The 2500-nt window shown below is 43.6% G+C and overlaps 1 protein-coding gene across 1 annotated transcript in view; it reads left to right on the forward strand.

The window, feature by feature from the left end:
- LOC119579069 (calpain-A-like) overlaps nt 1-2500 on the forward strand; it is a 37943-nt gene that overhangs the window by 32442 nt on the left and 3001 nt on the right. The window contains 1 exon segment of the mRNA XM_037926795.1: nt 1617-1794. Coding sequence (XP_037782723.1) covers nt 1617-1794 — 178 coding nt within the window.

Below are 2500 nucleotides of genomic sequence, written 5' to 3' on the forward strand. Positions count from 1 at the left end.
TTTTGTTTTGTTTCGTTTCGTTGTTTTTTTTGGTTTTGTTCTTTCACTTTGCCTCTTTGTTCTTTTCGCTTCTTATGCACGTTTTTTGCCTTTCTCTCTCATTACTTAAAAAAATAATAATGTCGTATCATAATTTAATTTTTCATTCTTTTTCCAACTGTCTTTTCTCTTTTCCTCTTTCAAGGATAACCTAAGAAATAATAATAATAATAATAATAATAATAACATGAAAATAAAACACGCAGTAAGAAAAAGACAACGAAAAAGAAAACAACAAATGAATATTTAAATAAAATCACAACATTTAGTCCAACTCTCAACGCGACGATCATTAATCACAGTCCGAATCACGTGGATTGACACTCATGAGGTCGCCATGGCACTCCTGGCACTCCATGGCACCTCAACATGTCAACACTGAAACATTCCTCGCAACCAACAAACGATTTTTTTTAGTATATATATATATATATATATATATATATATATATATATATATATATATATATATATATATATATATATATATTTTTTTTTTTTTTTTTTTTTTTTTTTTTTTTTTGTATATATTTCTTCTTCTTCTTCTTCTTCTTCTTCTCCTTTAATGTTTTTTTTCTTATATGTATTATTGTTTCTTCTTTTTTAATGTTATTGCTTTTCTTATGATTTTCTTGCTTTGCCGTTGTTGTTGTTGTTTTGGTGTGTATTTTTATCTATCATTTTCTGTTTATTTGTGCGTTTGTTTGTCTGTGATTTATTTATCTCATTTATTTATTCTAAGGAAGAATATTTTTTAATGACATGAATATGTGCTGGTATTTTCGTTGAGAAATTTTAATGTTGCTTTTTTTTTTCTTCTTTTTTTTCCTTTTTCCCTTTTCGTCCATCCTTCTTTCCTTTCTCGTTTCTCCCTTTCATCTCGCCTTCTCTCCTTCTTCCCTTCCTCATTCCGCGACTTTCTTTATCTCTCCTTCACCTCCTCTCTTCCTCCCTTCCTTCCTCTCTCTCTCTCTCTCTCTCTCTCATTCTCCCTCTCTCTCTCTCTCTCTCCTTACCCCTTCCTTATTCTCTCTTCTTCTTTATAATCCTCCCTCCTTCTTTACAAATCCCTTACCCCTTACCTATCTCTTCCGTCCTCTCTCCCTTCCTCCTTCCCACCCTCCTTACCCATCTCCCTCCTTACTCCACCCTCTTTCCCTCTCCTATTCTTTCCCTCTCACTCATTTTCCCTCTTCCTCCTTTTCCCTCTCCCTCCTTATCCCTATCCCACATTTTCTCTCTCCCTCCTTATCTCCCTCCCTCCTTATCCCTCTCCCTCCTTATCTCTCTCCCTCCCTTACCCCCCACCCTCCTTGTCTCCCTCCCTCCCTTACCCCTCTCCCTCCTTACCCCCCTCCCTCCTTATCCCTCTCCCTCCCTTATCCCTCTCCCTCCTTATCCCTCTCCTTCCTTACCCCTCCCCCTCCTTACCCCCCTCCCTCCTTATCCCTCTCCCTCCCTTATCCCTCTCCCTCCTTACCCCTCTCCCTCCTTATCCCCCTCCCTCCTTACCCCCCACCCTCCTTACCCCTCTCCCTCCTTACCCCTCTCCCTCCTTACCCCTCTCCCTCCCCCAGCGACTCCCTCTGGTCAGGCGTGCCCGAGGAGCAGCGGCAGAAACTGGGTGTCAACAGCCTCAGCGACGGAGAATTCTGGATGAGTTACGATGACTTTTGCGAGCAGTTCGAGGAGGTGTCCGTGTGCACCATCGGCCCTGACTTCGACAACGATGGCACTGTAGATCATGTCGGGCAGGTGGGTATGGTGGTGAGAGGGTATGGGGTGGGTTGAATGGGGGGCTGGTGGGTATGGTGGTGAGAGGGTATGGGGTGGGTTGAATGGGGGGTATGGTGGTGGGTTGAATGGGGGGCTGGTGGGTATGGTGGTGAGAGGGTATGGGGTGGGTTGAATGGGGGGGGGTATGGTGGTGGGTTGAATGAGGGGCTGGTGGGTATGGTGGTGAGAAGGTATGGTGGTGGGTTGAATGGGGGATGGTGGGTATGGTGGTGAGAGGGTATGGGGTGGGTTGAATGGGGGATGGTGGGTATGGTGGTGAGAGGGTATGGGGTGGGTTGAATGGGGGGTGGTGGGGATGGTGGGTATGGGAGGGGGGAATTGAATGGTAGGTGGTGGGTATGGTCGTGAGTGGGAATGGTGGTTTGGGGGTTAGAAGAGTGGGTGGGTATGGAGCAAGGTGGGTATGGTGGCTGATGGGATTAATGGATGGTAGGTATGTAAACATTATAAATCACATTAGGCGGATATAGAATATACTGGGCCATGGAGATAATAAGTGAAGCTACGACAGATGTTTTTATTGTTAGTTACAAGGCTTGGTGAGTACGAGCAAGTTAAAAAAAAACTTTGATGGGTAGAATAAATGGATATAGTGGTTGATAAGTATAATTAAGGGTATGAAGATGGGTATAATGACCCTGTAAATCACGTTGAAAAGGGTGAG

The sequence above is a fragment of the Penaeus monodon genome, chromosome 11 (genome assembly GCF_015228065.2).
Source record: "Penaeus monodon isolate SGIC_2016 chromosome 11, NSTDA_Pmon_1, whole genome shotgun sequence".
In the NCBI taxonomy this organism is placed as follows: domain Eukaryota; kingdom Metazoa; phylum Arthropoda; class Malacostraca; order Decapoda; family Penaeidae; genus Penaeus; species Penaeus monodon.